At 48.3% G+C, this 17,202-nt stretch overlaps 3 protein-coding genes across 3 annotated transcripts; 1 reads left to right on the forward strand and 2 right to left on the reverse strand.

Moving 5' to 3' along the window:
• The first annotated feature begins 325 nt into the window (after positions 1 to 325).
• LOC129598936 (uncharacterized) lies at positions 326 to 4,208 on the forward strand. Its single transcript, XM_055497023.1, has 3 exons — positions 326 to 389; positions 942 to 1,724; positions 3,864 to 4,208. Exons 1-3 carry the CDS (start codon positions 327 to 329, stop codon positions 3,951 to 3,953), a joined length of 936 nt encoding a protein of 311 aa, XP_055352998.1. The 5' UTR covers position 326; the 3' UTR covers positions 3,954 to 4,208.
• Positions 4,209 to 5,610: 1,402 nt separating this feature from the next.
• LOC129598918 (uncharacterized) lies at positions 5,611 to 9,464 on the reverse strand. Its single transcript, XM_055497006.1, has 3 exons — positions 8,501 to 9,464; positions 6,316 to 7,137; positions 5,611 to 6,023 (listed from the first exon to the last, which is right to left on the reverse strand). Exons 1-3 carry the CDS (start codon positions 9,179 to 9,181, stop codon positions 5,826 to 5,828), a joined length of 1,701 nt encoding a protein of 566 aa, XP_055352981.1. The 5' UTR covers positions 9,182 to 9,464; the 3' UTR covers positions 5,611 to 5,825.
• Positions 9,465 to 11,281: 1,817 nt separating this feature from the next.
• On the reverse strand, positions 11,282 to 12,133 carry LOC129598930 (uncharacterized). Its single transcript, XM_055497016.1, has one exon. The coding sequence runs from the start codon at positions 12,131 to 12,133 to the stop codon at positions 11,282 to 11,284; it is 852 nt and encodes a 283-aa protein (XP_055352991.1).
• Between the last annotated feature and the right edge of the window lie 5,069 nt (positions 12,134 to 17,202).

The following is a 17,202-nucleotide window of genomic DNA, read 5'->3' on the forward strand; positions in this document are numbered from 1 at the left end:
AGGTGTTGGCCCGTGTAGAAGCCAACCGTCCCTGGACGTGGTATCCCGCTGAACTAATTTATCGGCGTCTGTTTTGGCAACGATACGTCTTCGTGAAGATTCGGTTGAACGAGGGGAGCGAGGTTAAGCAGATGATGCGGGCACACCCTGTGCGTATAGCCGCCCCCGAGGGGGCGACGTCTGCCATTCAGCGTTGTCTATTCGTCACGTCCGGCCAACAGCTGCCTGCTGGCTATTGGGGCAGTGACCATGTGGCAGCACCGTTGTGGGACGCCTGGAAAGAGGCTATTAAGGCGTCCAAGCACACAGTGTGGCCGGTGTGCCTCATGGGGGAAATGGTAGTGTTTCTTCGGATTATATCGGACAGCCCCCTTACCACCGAGGATTTGGTGAGTAACTTCCAGTATTTGATCCTTTTTATCCTGATAAACGCCGGCAATTTGCCGTATTTGTCTACTGGGTTCGCTTCATTCCTTTTCCCCCATAATCTAAGTCTCCAGGAATCTGGCAGTTACTACCTGATTAAAAAATTGTATTAAGAACTTAAACTTGTACATTGTCTTTTTACGTTCTTGTGTGACTTTTTTTGGGCACCGGGACAATATTAGTGAGACTTTTGTGCACCTGAATGCATTTCAATTTTTTTTGGAATTTTATCACTTTGAAAACCTGGCAAACCTATGTAACCTATGTCGACACAGGATTTGGCTACTTAATGTCAAAAACGCATTCCATGTGTTAGAGCAATCAACAATGAAAATTTTTAGCTGTTCCCGCCTCACGAAATACAGCCTCGTTCCAATGGCCTTCCGAAAGAATTTTTTGGTAACCCCGGTGCAGATAAATACGCAATAAAAACAGTATTTGAAGGAGTTGTATCCATATTTTGGGAAGATTTCCAATCAATATATCAATATGAGTATCAATTTCCATGTTTTCAGGAGAATCTACTGTCCGAAGCCAAGAGCCGACTAGCACCGCAGTCATTCTCAGTGATGACACCGTCCCCATCACCCTGCAGGCCAACTCAGGAGGATTCACTCCAACAGCTGCCAAGGGTCCTTGTTAATCAAATTCTGCAGGTTTTGGACAGCGCGCAGCGGGCCCACTGCCGGCGAGTGTGTTCACTGTGGGATGGTATACTGGAGCATCACTGCGTTGAGGTCGTCGTGTCGTTCTCCCACCAGCGCTGCGTTGATGATCGAGGTCGGCCCATCACTCCCCACGAGGTAGAGTGGCGGCGGTCGGCGTACATGGTAGGATGGAGTTTGTGGCAGTGCGTGGGTACCGGCACGGAGAGGATCATCATTAGCCGTGCGTCACACCAGGGCTATTCCAATGAAGTTTTGGCTGACTGTCTGCGGCTAATCGAGCACATCTACCAGGAGCTGCCGTCTAACGGAAAAACGCTGACGCTCATCGTGCACAAGTTCCACTGGGACGTTGATTTTTTGCCCAACAGCGGGCTGGACTGTGGGGTGCCCCGGGTCAGAGTCATCTGGAAAGACTGCACGTTCTCCGGCCCGAAGGAGCTCTTCCACCGACATCCCATTATCTACGGCGTCAGTCCCACGGGGACCACTGCAAACGGGGCCCTGGGACTGTACGGCGTGGTTGAGGCCAGTCTGCCGGATTTTGAGGCCGATCTACCGCGGTTGTCTGTCTGGATCGCAGAAGCAGCCAGGGAAGGAGCAGGTTCTGCGCTTCGTCAGCGGATCGATCGGGTAGGCATCCGCTTGTTAGCTTCCATATAATTATGTGGTTATCAGTATGTAAAAAGGACATTCCCAAAGTAACTTTCTCTAATTTGTATTTCCCGTCAGAAAGAGATTCAGGTGCTTTGAGCCATATCCAGCCGTTGGGAGGGTATGGGCGCACTGGTGAACGCGTACAACGTGTCTGCCTCGGCCAACGTTTGAATTAAATTTGCGCCCGAAAAGGGCGAACGCGCACACAATTATTGAATTTTTTAAATGGTGCAGCGGGCGCCACTTGGCGTGCGCCCGTGGCGCAGACTGGACTTTGGCCTGATGTGCTTTTAGCCTTATGTACGGTGAACACAAATTATAATTTACAATTTATAATATTTATGCTGTTAAAGCACGAAGTAATATATACGGGCGCAGGCGCTGCTTATATATACGGGCGCAGACTTTGAATTTATGGGCGCAGTATAAAGTTCGAAGTGGGCGGAACTGGCGGAGCCAAATTGAGCCTGCGGCCTACACCATCCATGCGGCCCTGCTCATATCGTTGCAATATTCCTTCGTTAAGGAACCGAAATAAATGATAACTTCAGTTAATTATAAGCTGATAGAAACAAATTGCCGAGAAAACCTTTGACGGTCTTTGGTACTCTTTCTCGTGATTTGCGCGGACTTTTTAAATTATTCTGTATTCTCGGCAACGTTTCCTAAAATGCAAAATGTAGTCCTTTGAATTTGGTTTATGTACATTCATACAACAGTTTTATTTCTCAATATGTACAAGGCGAGCTTCGCTCAACAAATATAATCAAATGAAGAATTTGTCCCAATTAACGTGGGAAGGGACTGTGCACAAGACACTCATAGCATTACCACGCATAATCTCCAAACTTAAACGTTGAAACAAAAAACAGGTAGATCGGCTCTCGCCCGTCCTTAAAAATAACTTCTTACCAATCTCCTTTAACGTAACAATGCCGGTCTCACACCAAGTGCCAAAAAGTCTCACATGCAAAGGGGACAACAGTCTCACATACAAATGTAGTAACGTTGGGAATTCTCTCTTGCAAAAGAAAATTCATTCAGCTCAAACCGCTCTTCTGTGAAAATAAAGAACTGTCATGGGGTATATGTCAAAAGCACAACGCTTCTCAGCGATCGTACGGTAAATAATATCAATGCTGCGGAAAATTTGTTGTTTTCGGCGAAATGTGAACATAATTTGTCCATATGGAGTGTCCATATGGATGCGCTGGAGTGGACGTAAAATGCGTTCTCTTCTGATGTAAAGGCTGATGTACGTATTCGCAACAGCGAGAAAGAACACTTCAGAGAAGTGTTCTTTCTGTTCTTTCTGTTCTTCGAAGAACACTTCAGAGAAGTGTTCTTCGAAGTGTTTATTTAGTTTTGTGAAAGAAGATTTCGTTTGGTTTATTTAGTTTTGTGTAGCTGATGTTAACCTCTGAGCTTTTTAAAGCGTACTGTCAACATCGTAGTAACACTAACTCTACTGGAAGTTGATATGTACCTACAAGCGCTGGCCGACGAAACAACTCTAAAGACGAAACTGGTAATCAAAAGACTGATGTCCAGAAGGACATGAAAAAATGGCCCAAAGTGGCACAAGGTTTTTCGTTTTCTGTGTTTTTCACCAAACCTTTGATTTTCGTTTGCTTCGATATCTACATAGTGCACATTGCTTATATCTATACAAGAAAAACTATGTAATTTGTGTATTGCTTCAGATAACAGAGAGATAAAGAGAAAGTTGCTAAAGATACTCGTACAATTGTACTGGTAGGGTTGCAGTTGGCGGCGCGAATCGACGATAACTCAATTAGTATGATGGCCATTGTCCACTACACTGCGATAATCGCAATAACAAATTTCGTACTTGCAGTATTCGTATTAATAAATAACAACAATGGGTAACGCAGCAGAAAACAAAGATGAGTAGTAAATACAATGAATATAGATATCAATCTTCGGCAAGCACCAACCATCCTTGCATGTAAAGCAGACTGACGTTGGCGGGCCGTGGTATGTTGGTTGGTTGGTGTAGCTCAGGCATTCGCGATTTTCGCTGTCTTCACGTATGCTCGATTTGCCAACCGCATTACACAGCATTACCTTGTTGAGTTGTTGTGTTATTAACAGGTTCTCCATGACTGCCAAGGTTGGTATTATGACACCGGTTCCTGTGTCATAATACCAATCCGGGCGATCCGCTCGACATGGTATGGTTGACGGTGGATATAGTGCAACGTAACGGGTTGGACGGCCTGACCAAGCTGACATTATACGCTCTGCAGCGCGAGATGGCTGGCGGCGAGCCAACTTGCATGGAAGGGTGAAAATGTGAAATTATTACTTACCCCTCCGACGGCGCTTGCATACAGATTTCTTCATTCATGCTGGATCTTGAGTGGACAAACCGGGCGGTGTCGAATGAGCTGACAGAAAAGCATACCTTTGTACTTAAAGCGAGAAAGTAATTATTTTTGTCTGATCAGTTGACCATGTTTTCCTACTGTAATCATCATTTTGGCAGCCTGGTAGCCTGATTGCCGATTTACCGGAAGGCGGAAGTTACCCATGCTGATTCTTCCGTTTTTGTAAGCACTTATTGCAGCGCTGAATCTATTACTCGAATGAAACTTGAAACCGTGTGGACAGTCGGACTACTTGCGTTTTTGAAGCTGGCTCCATATTTATTCAAATAGCCTTGTCATCTTGAATTTTCCTTGTTTCACTAACTTATGATAACGGATTCCTGTTACAGTGCGTTTTTACGGTTCATCACATAAACAGGTCGAAAAACCTAATTCTGTAGTGAAGAACTGAAAACATCCGCCGTTCACAGCTGTTCCACTTGACGAAAACGGGATACTAAAAACTGATCATGCTGAATGTAGTGTAAGCAGAATGTTATTTGTACCTACTGCGGACTACGGGGGTGGGCTACAAACTGATCGGATTGAATGCCTCTACCACGCACCATTTCCCATTGCAGAGCTCACAGTGGCAATTCAATTTGGTCAACTGGTCCAACTCTTTGCCCTGAGGTCTGAACTGTATCCACACTCCAGCGCAATTTGCCGAATTTGGCAATTACACGCGAATCGTTCTCTGCTGATGGGGAAATTGCTTAAATTCTTGTGCGGTTTACGTACACACGGGAGTTGGTGGTAGCAACGCAGCCTGCTGCGTACGGCCGATGGGAGGAATTGGGGTTGATGCGGAGAGGTTTCACACGAAAACGCCGTGCGCGGCAAGTGAAAACCCATAATGGATGGCGTCTATGAAGTATGAGGCAACGCCATGCGCTACTTTGCGTTTACTTTATCTTCTTCTTTGCAATGCTTTGCACATTTCTGACGAGGTCAACATCTCATTCCATAGATAACAGACGCGTTTCAAACGCAGCCACTGAACGGTGTCCACTAACTTGAACATCTCGGCAAGGATCTTTGGCGGCAAAGGTGAACCGGAGACATGGTTGCGTAAGTTTTCCTTTCGCTTGGTGTACTCCAGTTGTTCTTGTACAGCGGTGTTTAGTGCCTTGAAAATTTTTTTCAAAAAAACAGTGCAGGCGAAGCGAGTGGGCACACCGGGCATCGTCATGGTGTTCGGATGAACACTAGCAAAACCTGTACTTAGTTTTGTGCTGTGCACTAAAGCAGAAATGATTTTAACCATCTTGTTCAGTACCTGATGTACTTAATTAATAGCTGGCTGATATGATAGCATGATTGCATATTTACCGGAAGTTGATTTTACTGTTTCTTCGATTTTTGAATTACATACAAATATTGCAACGCTGAACCAACCTATATTTCAAGTCGACAGTCACACCAGTTGAGTTCTTGTACTGTAATGAGCTCTACTCTGTACATTTAACCAGCCTGTTCAGTGTTCATGCTGCATCATCTTTGTCAGCTGTCCCCCACTCACACTAGTGATAAAGAATTTAAGTTACCACTTTTTATCACAAAGCAGATACAAACAAAACGAAAACTGTAGTGAAAAATATGAAACACGCATCAATCCGTAGTCGGTACACTTGCGAGAACGGATTAATAATCTTAACATTGTTGAACGTTAGTACTTGTAAGTACACTACTGTGCACTCGGTGTGTGAGCCGGAAGTTGATCGGACTGAGCACCTCTGCCACGCACCATTTCCCGCTGCAGTGCGCACAACGTCAGTTTGGTCAACTTGTCCAACTCCTCGCCCTGCACAGTATCCACAGTCCATTGCATCCTGCCGAACTTGACAATGACACGCGGATCGTTCTCCTGACAAGAGCCCATAATCTGCGACACGAAAAAAAAACAACAGCTACAGCCGCATCCTGACGGTTAACAGCATACGTTGTTGGTACGAAAAAGCAGCTACGAAACCTAAGAAACCCAAGAAATCTAAGAAAGCTGACGGCGTTGACTGATTTCCTGTTCCATCGACAGGGGGTCGTTTCGACAGAACGGCGATTCAGCAGACCGCGAGTTCGATATCACGACATGTCAACACCGTACGCATTCGACTTGTTGACCGTTCACAGTTTTTCATCAAATAAATGGCGGCTGACTGGAATACAGATCGGCTTACCGTGTCGATCCGTTGACGATCTACGGAACCCGCCTCCTGTTGGGCCACATCGGCGAACCAATCCTTCAGCTGGAGTCGAGTTTCCCGACAATCAAGCGTCAACCCCTTTTCCAGCAAATTACTCAGATACAAGTGAACGGGGACGGGATCACCGTCCACATCCAGGGTTTCGCCGCTCTCGTAAGTTACACCGTATTTAATCGGCTCGCGACGAAAGTGTTCCCCGGGACCGCTGAACGTCCCGTCCTTCCACACCATGCATCCATACACCGCTGATGCCGCCGCATGTAGATCCTCGTCAAGGCCAGTGCCCAGATCCCAGTGGAATTTGTACACAATAACTGTGACGGGTTCCTCGGGATCCAGCTCGTGCTGGATGCTGTCGATCAGATCGAAGCAGTTACCCAGAGGGGAATGATTCGGGTGTTGTTGGGATGCGTTGCTAATGATGATGGTTTGGGGGGTCCGCCGCAGGCATTTCCACAAACACATGCCTACGAGGTACGCCGATCGGCACCACTCGGCCTCATTGGGCGTCGTGGCGATACCGTCCCTATCGATGAGACGCTGGTGGGAAAAGGACACCCAGATTACGCGCTCGTCCGTCCCGATGAGATCGCTCCACAGCGCACAAACGCGACGACACTGGGCCCGCTGCACGGTGTCCAGCATGTCTAAGACCTGCCGGAGAATTTCAGCCGGTAACAAGGACAACACTTCCGCCTGATGGCGTCCTTCAACATCGGGGGGCGGCTCGAACGGTGCAGGCAATTGGTATGACTGCTGCTGGAGACGGCTTCTTGCATCGGCCATTAGCTTTTCCTAGAGGCGGACAATAAGATAAAGCAAACACTGATGAGCGACGAGAAATACAAGGCATATTTTGATTCGGGTTACCGTCACTTCTGTAATCTGTATCTAGCGGAGCTGATGCAATACAGAAACTGTAAAAATTTCCATATAATATATATCCGCCGCGCTGATTGCGGCTTATATGGAATACAGGCCCGTCGCGAGACCCCGGTGCAGTTTGCGAAGCTCCACTTTACATACCGTTTTCATCGTGCATTTTTTCTAAAATGCGCCGTGAAATTCTGAACACGAACAATAAAGCTGATTTTTGAAATTCGTTTTCCCTCACAAGACGCTTCCACGTGCGGTCCTCAATGCGACGCCCCCTGTTTGGCGTGCTTCCCCTTGTAGCGTTCAGAAATCTACTTTTCCCTCAGTTTTCATCCCACGTTTTTCTCAGTAGACTAATGAACTCTGCTTAAAATTCTGAACAAATTAGTTGGAACGGAATTTTGAAGTCCGTCTGTCCCCACAATCGACTCCCGGGAGCGGTCAGCCGTACGACAGCATAGTTTGCAGGGGTTTCCCCCCTGACTTCCCCAAGCTCACTACAACTGTTAAGTGCTAAAAACAGTACATAATACTTATGTAATTCTGCACGGCAGACACCTAAGCAAAATGAATATTTTCTGGCGTTTAAGGCAGCCCGGGGCAAATGCCGCCGCAAACTCCAAATTATATGGTGTCCGCCTTTGTCGACTTTTTGGGGGAACGCATTTCAAAAATCGGACTCATTAATCTTGTTCAGAATTTTACGGCGAATCCAATGGTGTATTCAAAAAATTACGGTGAAAATGGTAGTACAGTTTTGCAAAATGCAGGGGGCCGGATGGAGCATAAACGCTAGTCGGGGACTCGGGACACCTTCCGAAAATGTGAATTTAACAAGTTCGCCTTTGTCAAATTCTGTCTTCAAAATGCAAGCACAGTAGCTAAATGTTTCGGGATATCCACGCAAGGTTGTGCAATTGCAAAACCGCGATAAGACGGATACTTGAGCGCTCCTTCAGTTTCAATAAAACAGAACGCGCAGTTGGATAAGATATATCGGCCCCCTGATCCCCTCCACAAAATAATGGAATACAGTTTTGAAAATACCATACCTCCCTCCCCCGGCCGAAATAGCGCTCCCTCCCCGAAAATAAGCCCTCTCTTCCGGGATATTTGGACTTTTGCAAATCAGGGGTTTGAATTAGTACGGTAGACTGAAGTGTACATCCAGATAAATGCCGTTGTAACGTTGTAACAATTTTGGAACTATAGATAGCTTCAGTGATTGCTACTTAAAATTATATGAGAAAATACTCTATGGAATAGAGCGCAAGAGACTTACTAGCTGCTCGTCTTCCAACGGTGGCTCTAGCACTTCTAGCAAATACACCAGTGTCCTGCCCATGACACACACAGGCCAAAACTCGTACTTGGACGCCTCCACCGCCTCCTTCCAGGCGTCCCACAAAGGCGCGGTAACGCAGTCACCGCCCCAGTAGTCCGCGGGAGGGGTGCAGGCGCGAGTGACGAAGTCGTAAATCCCGATGTCACGGCTGCTGATAGGAGCGTTCGCAGACTCCGCTAAACGCACAGAATGCGCCCGCATCAGTCGCCGTACTATGCCTTTGTCCAGCTGCATATCCACAAATATATACCGCCCACAGAAAAGATTTCGATACAATGGTACCGCTGAGTGCCATGTCCACGGGCTAGCCGCACTGGTCCGCGCCAAGACCTCCACAGAGGGCTTTTCGTCACCCCCGGGGAACACTGCATTGTCAAAGTGCCATGCCGAGTCAATTGTGCCATCGAAGGTGTGTCCGGAGGGACGGCGGCTGTAGTGCACTGGTACCAGTTCAGGATTAACCAGTTCAGCGCGTCGTCCGGGGCAGTCGAAATCGACGACCAAACCGTTGTGTAGGACGTTGATGACGCGGCCGTGCTGCAGCGTGCCGTCGCTGGCCCGCACGTCCACCGCGTTCCACGCGTAAATGTCGTGAGAGCGGGGATACACGCTGCACATCGTGTCTGCCGGACTGTTTGCCAAATAGGTGTACGAGAACTCCTCTTCAGGTGTGAGAAGTCTCAGTTTATACTCAGAACTCGATGGTTCCCAGAGTGCAGTCCAACTTACGTTTACTGGATCCGAAAAGCTTGTGCTCTATCAATTTGCTATCACAAGTTTAAAAAGCTACCAGAAAATCCATTTTTAACTTTTACTGTCCGCAGAATTAAATTACTCTATTCAAGTAAGTAAAACCTTACTTACTCGAACAACTTGAATCATACTCTAAATTCTAATTTGAAATTTCCAACACGTTGCAAGCAAATGAAGACAGTTGACATACGAGTACTGTACAGTAATCAAGCGAGCGAGCGAAGCGAGCGAGCGTTTTTAATATGCGGTGCGACATGCGGAGAGCTGGGTCCCCGGGGTCCAGGGGCGAAGCCCTGGCTTCTGGGGCGGAGCCCCAATAAGCAGGGAGTGCGGGGGGCGCAGCCCCCCGCTGAAGCAATTGAGAAGGTAGTAAAAAAATCGAAAAACCAACCGGGTTATTTTGACGGACCTGTTGCAGCAAATGAATAGGAGGTCGTAAATTGGGACCCGGTACATTCATACAGACCGGCCCTGGTGGATCGATTTTGGGGAACCGACATGCGGGGAACCACCGGGGCATTTTTCACGAACCCGCCATACATATAGTATGGAGGGCCCGTTTTTTTGGACCCGGTCCGGAAATTTTGCCCGCCTCTGTTGGTGCGTTTTTGGGGAACCGACATGTTGGGAACCACCGGGGCATTTTTCACGAACCCGCCATACATATAGTATGGAAGGCCCGTTTTTTTGGACCCGGTCCACAAATTTTGCCCGCCCCAGTTGGTGCGTTTTTGGGGAACCGACATGCCGGGAACCACCGGGGCATTTTTCACGAACCCGCCACACATATAGTATGGAGGGCCCGTTTTTTTGGACCCGGTTCGGAAATTTTGCCCGCCCCAGTTGGTGCGTTTTTGGGAAACCGACATGCCGGGAACCACCGGGGCATTTTTCACGAACCCGCCATACATATAGTATGGAGAGCCCGTTTTTTTGGACCCGGTCCGGAAATTTTGCCCGCCCGGTTGGTAAGTATTTGGGGAACCGACATGCGGGAAACTACCGGGGCATTTTTCACGAACCCGCCATACATAAAGTATGGAGGGTCCGTTTTTTTGGACCCGGTCCGGAAATTTTGCCCGCCCCGGTTGGTGCGTTTTTGGGGAACCGACATGCGGGGAACCACCGGGGCATTCTTCACGAACCCGCCATACAAACAGTATGGAGGGCCGGTTTTTTAGAACCCGGTCCGAGAATTTTGCCCGCCTCAGTTGGTGCGTTTTTGGGGAACCGACATGTGGGGAACCACCGGGGCATTTTTAACGAACCCGCCATACATATAGTATGGAGGGCCCGTTTTTTTAGACCCGGTCCGGAAATTTTGCCCGCCCCGGTTGGTGCGTTTTTGGGGAACCGACATGCGGGGAACCACCGGGGCATTTTTCACGAACCAGTATGGAGGGCCCGTTTTTTTGGACCCGGTCCGGAAATTTTGCCCGCCCCGGTTGGTGCGTTTTTGGGGAACCGACGTGCGGGGAACCACCGGGGCATTTTTCACGAACCCGCCATACATATAGTATGGAGAACCCGTTTTTTTGGACCCGGTCCGGAAATTTTGCCCGCCCCGGTTGGTGCGTTTTTGGGGAACCGACATGCCGGGAACCACCGGGGCAGTTTTCACTAACCCGCCATACATATAGTATGGAGAGCCCGTTTTTTTGGACACGGTCCGGAAATTTTGCCCGCCCCGGTTGGTGCGTTTTTGGGGAACCGACATGCGGGGAACCACCGGGGCATTCTTCACGAACCCGCCATACAAACAGTATGGAGGGCCGGTGTCACGTATTGAAGCACCGGTTTTATTGGGCTTCTGTGTACTGGCCGGATAGATACTAAATGTATAATCAAGAACACAACAGAATATTCCATCCTCTACAGGTCACAAATATATAATGTTGCTACGCGCAAGGGCGCGTAGCCACTGCACTACATTACACCTTCACCGGAAAAATGAAGTGAAAAACTTCAGGGCAAAATATCAAAATAATCTTCTTCAACATTAAAAACCGTGCTGATTTTATCCTTCTTTCGTTCTTCACTTCTCTTTTGCTGGCAGGCTCTTTCGATATGACCTTTATTTCCGCAATGATTGCAACGAGTGTTCCGGTACCAGCATTCATCCGGTGTGTGGCGCCATGAACCACACCGCTTACACTTGCGCCGGGACGCGCCCTCTTCGTCACTTTCCTCTTCATCACTTCCTTTCTTTGTCTCCTTACGGCGTTCACTTTTCTCGTCTTTCTTCTCTTTAGCGTCTCTCTTTGCAATTCTGTTCACCGATTCGTCTTCGACATTATTCTTTTTGGCTTCCTTTACGCTTGTCTCAAACTTGATGGCCAGCTGCAGGGCGGCGTCGAATGTTTTCAATTCCGACAACATCAAATACCTCCTGGTTGCGTCGCTTCGTATTCCCGCCACTAGGACAGCCCACAAATTCTTTTCAAGAACAGTGCTAGGGAAATCACACAGGATGGTCTTGTCCCGCATCCGTGTCGCAAAATCGACCAGGCTTTCACTTTCACCTTGACGAAGGCTGAAGAATAGTGCCCATTCTGTGATCTGGTTGGTGTACGGCGCGTATGCCGTTTCCAGCTTCGTCAGCAATTCTCCCAACGTGAAATCCGACGGCATTTTCGGCTTGCACATGGACACGAGAAGCTGTAAGGCTTTGGTGTCCAGGCTGTTGATCAGCAAAGGGCGGTGCTTATCGGTATGAAGATCCGTCAGGGCAACGTAATTATCAAACAAGAACTTCCACGCTTTATAATCCATCGTTTCCGGATTAAACTTCGCCAGTCGATCCGTTAAAGTCGCCATTGTTACGCTTAACTTACGCTCACTTCTCTCTTCCCACTTAAAGTTCAATGAATACTACACACTTCACGCCAATTGTCACGTATTGAAGCACCGGTTTTATTGGGCTTCTGTGTACTGGCCGGATAGATACTAAATGTATAATCAAGAACACAACAGAATATTCCATCCTCTACAGGTCACAAATATATAATGTTGCTACGCGCAAGGGCGCGTAGCCACTGCACTACATTACAGCCGGTTTTTTAGAACCCGGTCCGAGAATTTTGCCCGCCTCAGTTGGTGCGTTTTTGGGGAACCGACATGCCGGAAACCACCGGGGCATTTTTCACGAACCCGCCATACATATAGTATGGAGGGCCCGTTTTTTTGGACCCAGTCCGGAAATTTTGCCTGCCCCGGTTGGTGCGTTTTTGGGGAACCGACATGCCGGGAACCACCGGGGCATTTTTCACGAACCCGCCATACATATAGTATGGAGATCCCGTTTTTTTGGACCCGGTCCGGAAATTTTGCCTGCCCCGGTTGGTGCGTTTTTGGGGAACCGACATGCCGGGAACCACCGGGGCATTTTTCACGAACCCGCCATACATATAGTATGGAGGGTCCGTTTTTTTGGACCCGGTCCGGAAATTTTGCCCGCCCCAGGTGGTGCGTTTTAGGGGAACCGACATGCCGGGAACCACGGGGGCAGTTTTCACGAACCCGCCATACATATAGTATGGAGAGCCCGTTTTCTTGGACCCGGTCCGGAAATTTTGCCCGCCCCGGTTGGTGCGTTTTTGGGGAACCGACATGCGGGGAACCACCGGGGCATTTTTCACGAACCCGCCATACATATAGTATGGAGAGCCCGTTTTTTTTTACCCGGTCCGGAAATTTTGCCTGCCCCGGTTGGTGCGTTTTTGGAGAACCGACATGCCGGGAACCACCGGGGCATTTTTCACGAACCCGCCATACATATAGTATGGAGGGTCCGTTTTTTTGGACCCGGTCCGGAAATTTTGCCCGCGCCAGTTGGTGCGTTTTAGGGGAACCGACATGCCGGGAACCACCGGGGCAGTTTTCACGAACCCGCCATACATATAGTATGGAGAGCCCGTTTTCTTGGACCCGGTCCGGAAATTTTGCCCGCCCCGGTTGGTGCGTTTTTGGGGAACCGACATGCGGGGAACCACCGGGGCATTTTTCACGAACCCGCCATACATATAGTATGGAGAGCCCGTTTTCTTGGACCCGGTCCGAAAATTTTGCCCGCCCCAGTTGGTTCGTTTTTGGAAAACCGACTTGCCGGGAACCACGGGGGCATTTTTACCTACATTTGCACTTACTTTACAGGACCAATTGAGCCCCATTCATTTTGTAATGACTCATGGTAACGCGTTACGAGCTTTTACCACTCTAATTAAGCGTTACCAATAATATATGTTACGCTACCATAACTGTAACAAGTTACCGTAACCACCTCAGTTTCTATCACGGTAAGAGCTACCGTAACAACTATTGTTAACGGATTGCCGTCACCCTTGCTGTTGAAACTGAAGGCTTAGCCAGAGGCAACGCCGAGCTGCGGCCCCAGAAAGCGCAGCGTGGCGAGCGGAACAGCAAGTAAAACCAAAGGGATCGATTCTTCTTTCTTCTAAAAAGATTTTTTTACGGTGTAGTTCAAACGTTCCATTAATGCGATGATACGGAAGCGAATAACCGTTTGTACGGAAATCGAAGGCGGAGCCGAAGGCGACGCCGAGCTGCGGCGTGAGCAAGCGAAGCGTAGCGAGCGGAGCAGCAAGTAAAACCAAAGATTATTACATCCTTTGCTTCAGAAAAGGTTTTGTTTACGGTTCAATTTAAACATTCACTTTTCGCGATGATACTGTACAGTAGCGAGTAACTTTTTCTAAGGAAATCGAAAGCGGAGCCGAAGCGAAGCCGAGCTGCGGGGACAGCAAGCGTAGCGAAGCGGGCAAAGCAGCAGGTAGAACGGAACGACTTTTTTCTTTTTTTTTCGCTTTCTTTCAGCCTTGCTTTACAAAATTTAACAAAATTGAAAAGATAACTCTATCAAAGTTCAAATTTGAATTCTTGTAAATAAAATGCAGATTTTTTGAGTGCTTGATCAAAGATTCTCATTTTGTGCTACACCATTAGTCATGAGTTCATTTAGAGAAATTTTATATCCAATTAATTTGAAAAATAATAAAATAAACCTAATCGATAAACATTTTTGTTACTTTACGGAGAAAAACTAATAGTAATCCATACCAAGGAATTTTATTATGACAGAAACCGGTATTCATGACAGGTGAATTATGGCGCTTTGCTTTCGCAAGCGTTGCATGTAATAGTTGCTTTTCAGGGAAACAGAAAAAGTTGGTAAAACTCCCGTTCCTGGGTTACTGCCACCAAGCACTGAATGAAGTACTGAAACGCTAATTGTTTCCGCAGGAAATTAGTGGAAAATTATTGGACAAGGAAATTTGAGATCTCCGTCGGTGTTTTTTGCAACCAGTGCGGTTCCATCGGCATTAGCGTTTTTTTTTCGTTGTGGGAAATTGCGAATGCATCCGCAGCCAAAAAAACGCTGTAAATTGCGGTTGCTTTTAAAAAATCTCTCCAGTAAATCATTTATCGTTTCTGTCTTCGCAAGCGGTGGCTTTTAAATTTCATCTGGTGAAAACGATTGAACTGAACTGACGATGGCAGGGGTTGGGGTTCTTGAACGGGCTCGAATACTTCCCAGCCGATATAAACGGGATGGCTGAGCGTAGCCACTGAACTGGCTCTGGCGGTGACCTGTATAAGTCTTATCGGTACTGAGAATGAAATATCGGTACTGGGAATGAGAAACTGAAGAAATGAGATCAGTATCCTAAAGTAAAGAATTTGGTGCGGCGGAGAACCAGCGGAATGGGCGGCCATGTGCGGTATAGCATTATCAGTGCCCGAGCCGTACTTGCTAAAGGAATCGTTTTAAAAATAATACACCGTATCGGCATGATTCCGTAAAACGTCATAACAATAATGGTATCGCGTCGGCATCGCAGTGGTGGCAAAAACAAACTGATATCGGAGCGAACTCAGCATATCCAAAAGATACAAAAAAGCTAGGTACTCTCAACTACTGTATTTACTCTTTTTATTGATCAATACGTAGCGAAAAATGCAGTACAAAAGTATCGGTTAACAATAACAACCATCCATAACATCATCTCCGTTCAGCTAGGTGAAAGACGAAGTACACATCTTCTTTCTCTATCTTGTCGCTAAATGTACCGAGTACAGAAACTGCATTTCCTCGTTGAATCTCGATCCCAATTCTTTGGCGTAACTACTTAGTTACTACTTTGGCGTCTCAACTACGTAGTTAGGTTGCTGTCTCACCCTGCCAAGTCTTTTACAACAAAAACATTTACACGCTCGCTCGCTTGCACTAAGGGCGGTTACGACCTTCTATACTAGTAAGTAATTTTCGCAGTGTCAATCAACGGAAACGCCACCCTGGGGGTTTAGTATTGCACTGAATGTCACACTTCCGCCGCAGACAGCTAACGGATAGATCCAGAACGATTTTAACTACTCTACTCGTACTGTACTCGCGCGGCTAACCTGCTCAAGTACTCGTAGGTAGTGCGCAACTGCGCATTAGGTTTTTAGTCGCCAACAGCACGTCTTGGCAGTAGTTCATATTACTTGGCACTTTGATAGCCTTCCCCACCCGCCGAGGAATTCTGCCGGTGTGCGCACCAGCAGAACGCAGCAAGACCGCAGTGTGCAGCGTCTCCGCCCGTTCCCCTGACATATACGCGTGGAACGCGGTGGACGTGCGTGCCAGCGACGGCTCGCTGCAGCACGGCCGCGTGATCAACGCTCTGTCCCACGGCTTCGTCGTCGACTTCGACTGTCCCGGTCGCCGTTTTGAGCTAGTATATCCCGAGCTGCTCTCCGTGCGCCACAGCCGTCGACCCCCCGGACACACCTTTTCGGGCTCTATTGATTCGTCTTGGGTTTTCGGTCGCGCATTGTCTAATTGTGATGACGACTATCCCAGAGTCGAAGTGCTGGCGCGGACTAGTGCGGACCGCCCATGGACATGGCACTCGGGTAGAGTGTGGTACGGTCGGATTTATTGGCACCGTTATGTGTTTGTGGAGATACAAGTAGGTGACGGTGTGCAGCGACGACTGATGCGTGCGCATCCCGTGCGCTTAACAGATCCTGCGAACGCGTCCGTTGGCAGTGCTGACATCAGGGAGTGCGACTTTATCACAGGCACCCGCCCCTTGCCCACGGACTACTGGGGCGGCAATCATGTAAGCACGGCCTTGTGGGACGCCTGGAAGGAGGCGGTGGAGGCTTCGGAGCACGCTTTCTGGCCAGTTTGCGTCATGGGCAGCACGCTGATGTACTTGCAAGAGGACATACAGTCACCGTTGACAGACCAGTATCTGGTAAGTCTTTAGTCTCCGCTTAGCGGTGTTTCTCAACTCACGCGTTGCCCCTCGTTAGGAAAAACTGATCATCGAGGCTAGGAGCCGACTCCTGCAGCAGTCTCGCGAATTATGGACACCGCTCGCGCCGTCGATCGTCATTAACGATGTCGCTAGGTCAAAATCGTTAATCGTTCTGCCTCCCGAAATCCAGCGGCACGTCTTGGACATGCTGGGCAGTGTGCAGCGGGCTCAATGTCGGCGGGTGTGTTTTCTGTGGGACGCTCTCATCGGGACGGAGCACCGCGTAATCTGGGTGTCCTTCGCCTACCTGCGCCTCGTCAATGGGCAGGACATGACCAGAACAATCTGCACGCCCGATGAGGCCGAGTGGAATCGCTCGGCCTACCTGGTGGGCATATGTTTGTGGAAATGCCTGACGCCATCCACTCAGACCGTCATCATCAGCAACGCATCGCACCAGGTGGACATTGCTCCTCTTTGCGACTGCTTCGATTGGATCGACTTCCTCCTACCCGAAGACCGCCTCCATTTTGTATATGACAGTTATTGTCTACCGATTTCACTGGGATTTGGAGGATTGTCTGGACGGGATAATGCATAGCGCAGTCGCCGCGGTGAACC

The sequence above is a fragment of the Paramacrobiotus metropolitanus genome, unplaced genomic scaffold, assembly GCF_019649055.1.
Source record: "Paramacrobiotus metropolitanus isolate TYO unplaced genomic scaffold, Prichtersi_v1.0 Parri_scaffold0000132, whole genome shotgun sequence".
In the NCBI taxonomy this organism is placed as follows: domain Eukaryota; kingdom Metazoa; phylum Tardigrada; class Eutardigrada; order Parachela; family Macrobiotidae; genus Paramacrobiotus; species Paramacrobiotus metropolitanus.

What these genes read in the sequence shown, in the direction of transcription:
- LOC129598936 (XM_055497023.1), top strand. Translation starts at nt 327, where the DNA reads ATGGGGGAAATGGTAGTGTTTCTTCGGATTATATCGGACAGCCCCCTT. An exon ending in CCCTTACCACCGAGGATTTG is followed by an intron (nt 390 to 941) that starts GTGAGTAACTTC and finishes CCATGTTTTCAG; the next exon opens with GAGAATCTACTGTCCGAAGC. An exon ending in TTCGTCAGCGGATCGATCGG is followed by an intron (nt 1,725 to 3,863) that starts GTAGGCATCCGC and finishes TGTTATTAACAG; the next exon opens with GTTCTCCATGACTGCCAAGG.
- LOC129598918 (XM_055497006.1), bottom strand. Translation starts at nt 9,181, where the DNA reads ATGTGCAGCGTGTATCCCCGCTCTCACGACATTTACGCGTGGAACGCG. An exon ending in CGTTGGAAGACGAGCAGCTA is followed by an intron (nt 7,138 to 8,500) that starts GTAAGTCTCTTG and finishes GTCCGCCTCTAG; the next exon opens with GAAAAGCTAATGGCCGATGC. An exon ending in ATCGTCAACGGATCGACACG is followed by an intron (nt 6,024 to 6,315) that starts GTAAGCCGATCT and finishes TTCGTGTCGCAG; the next exon opens with ATTATGGGCTCTTGTCAGGA.
- LOC129598930 (XM_055497016.1), bottom strand. Translation starts at nt 12,133, where the DNA reads ATGGCGACTTTAACGGATCGACTGGCGAAGTTTAATCCGGAAACGATG.